The 2477-nt window shown below is 47.8% G+C and overlaps 1 protein-coding gene across 1 annotated transcript in view; it reads right to left on the bottom strand.

The window, feature by feature from the left end:
• Window positions 1-542: 542 nt before the first annotated feature.
• The window catches only part of LOC102007174 (cocaine esterase-like), a 10441-nt gene continuing 8506 nt past the window's right edge, over window positions 543-2477 (bottom strand). Inside the window, exons 10-12 of the mRNA XM_005415102.1 lie at window positions 1776-1913; window positions 1175-1247; window positions 543-729 (exon numbers count right to left, since the gene is read on the bottom strand). Of these exons, the coding sequence (XP_005415159.1) occupies window positions 543-729; window positions 1175-1247; window positions 1776-1913 (398 nt within the window). The remainder of the gene's footprint in view (window positions 730-1174; window positions 1248-1775; window positions 1914-2477) is intronic.

The following is a 2477-nucleotide window of genomic DNA, read 5'->3' on the forward strand; positions in this document are numbered from 1 at the left end:
CTCCAAGACAGGGTGGCATGGCAGAGGGGAATCACAGAGGAGAAACAGTTCATGGCAAGCAAAATGCAGTATGCAGCAAGTTCAGCAGCAGCAAGTGACAAGTGACAGCAGCAAGCTCTCTTACTGTACCTTATATCCTATCCAGGCTACCCACCTTTATGGCAGGTATCACTCACACCCACGGTGAGGCACACATAATCCTAGCATTGCACCATGAATCAATATCAGCATCACATACTTGATCTCAGCACCACACATCCTATATCCATGCACCTCTGGAAAGCCCCAACTATGAACGCATGAGGCTTTACAGAGACATGAGGCTTTACAGAGCAACAAGAGTGGAGGATAAAATGGGTGCCTAATAAGAGGAAACACAAAGCAGGCTTGGCAATGAATGTTATGCAGGAGATTCTTCATGAGATAGGGGTACATGGAGGAATGAAGAGTGGACGAATGGCTGAATGAGCGAGTGGGTGTGTGTCATCCTAGGCAGACCCTACGTGAACTCACACCCACCCTTCCCTCCCACACACAGGGAGCTATAGCTCTGTGTGCTTCTCCTCAGCCCCCTTTAGCTCCTGGATCTTCTGGGGCAGGGTCTCCATCCAGAACTTCAGCCTGGAGGCCTTCAGGGCATGGCCCACAGTAGGCTCAGTGTCCAGCTGCAGGTGCAGCTCCTCATCGTCCAGTGCAGGCCAGTGGGGCAGGCCCTCACCATTGGGGTTCCTGTGAAGATACCCTCCCAACACGGGATGAGAGGTCAGTCTGAGTCCTGTGGAACCCCGCCTGAGTATCTTGATTTGCATCAGGACCGACACCTAAGCTGGCAAGTGTAGAAATAAGGGGAACTTTTCCTGATACAGAGAACAAAACCATCCCACTAGTGTCCCTTCCATGTGAGACAGGGCTTCCAGTCTTGTTTTGTCCCTCCCTCTTAGAGACGGGCTGTGACTGAACCACAGCACTATGATTCACCACACAGGTCACTGGGAGAGGGTTGAGTAACCTATACTGTCAAGGCTCCTTTCTGTGTCCACACAATTCTTGGTCTTGCAAAGGATTTAATGCTTGATTTAAGGATACATATATGCTAACAAAGTCCCTACAGATAAGAGGGGCACCTGATGGGTTCAGACACCATGTGAGGATTGAGGTAGGGGCATCATCTCACCCATTTCGTGCAAAGTTGGCCCAATACTTCATCATCCTCCTATTTAGTAGCTTCTCTTCCTCAGTGAAGGGAGCTGCAGAGAGAAGGACAAAAACCCAGATCTTAGACTGATGCTCATCGCACTCACCCTGCTGCACATTCATGTACCAATCTCATTGCTTAGCTATATCCTGTCCCTGGACACCAGGCCTGGTCCTCTCCTTCCCACTTTCCCTAAAGCCAGGCCCTCCCCTTGCCCAACCATCTTCATCTCAGTCTCTAGTCAAATGGACCCCAGGCTCAGTGCTGACCTAGAAGGTCCCTTCTTCCTTTGACTCTAGTAAGTCATTAGAAAAATAAATATGCTGTGAGACAGTCCCTCCTGCCCTTTCCACCCATGCTGGACACCAAGATCAGGATGAAGACAGTTGGAGGAGGGAGAACTGAGAGGAGTGCAAGGGCTTGGATTCTAATCCCAGCACAGTCTCTTGAAGTTTAGGATAGTGGGCACTGACCCTATCTTCTCTCTGGGCCTCAACTTCCTCATCTGGAGTGGATGAAATCACAACTCAGGGACCCAGCTAGAACTCCATCCGTACTCCAGGGTGTCGAGGAGACTCACCTTTCGTGCCCCACAGGAAGTTTCCAAAGACAAAGTGCACCTCATCAGAATGGTCAGCCTTCACATGGGGTGGCCTGATGTTTTTGAGGAAATTGGGAGGATGCTGGAATTCATAGAAGTAGACAGTGCCATGGGAACCTGAGGAGGTGGACAGCTGTGACTTGGTGACCTCTTAACTGGAGTGCTTCTGCCTCACCATTGGTGATAGAACACCTAAGTCCAAAGTTGACTGGAATCTGAACAGTGTATTAAAGAGCCCCAGGTTGCAGCAGCAACAGTGGGAAGGGCCTTGGATAAGTCATGACCTTGGACTTCCCAGCTGAGTAGTTTGGGCCACTCACTGAGTGTCACTCTCTTCAGTTTCTCCACTTGTATAATGAGAAAGATGTCTGTCTCTTACATCAGATATGAAAACAATTTTTAGTGCATATGAAGTGAACTGACTCGTGGGTTTCATTTTGGCATAATTGTACATGCATATAACACAGTGATCATTCTCCCCCTATTTCCACCTTCCCTCTTTCTTCCTCCTTCTCCTGATTTCCTTCTTCTTTTCTAGTAGTCTTCCTTCTTTCATATCTTCCTTTTTCTCTACATTTTTCCTATGTAGGAAACACGTGATATGTGACATTCTTTTTTTTCTTTTTCTCTTTTTTTTTTTTTTATTTTAAGGATAAAAGGAGGGAAACATTAACAGACATA

The sequence above is a fragment of the Chinchilla lanigera genome, unplaced genomic scaffold (genome assembly GCF_000276665.1).
Source record: "Chinchilla lanigera isolate Chin_1 unplaced genomic scaffold, ChiLan1.0 scaffold00366, whole genome shotgun sequence".
Lineage (NCBI taxonomy): Eukaryota > Metazoa > Chordata > Mammalia > Rodentia > Chinchillidae > Chinchilla > Chinchilla lanigera.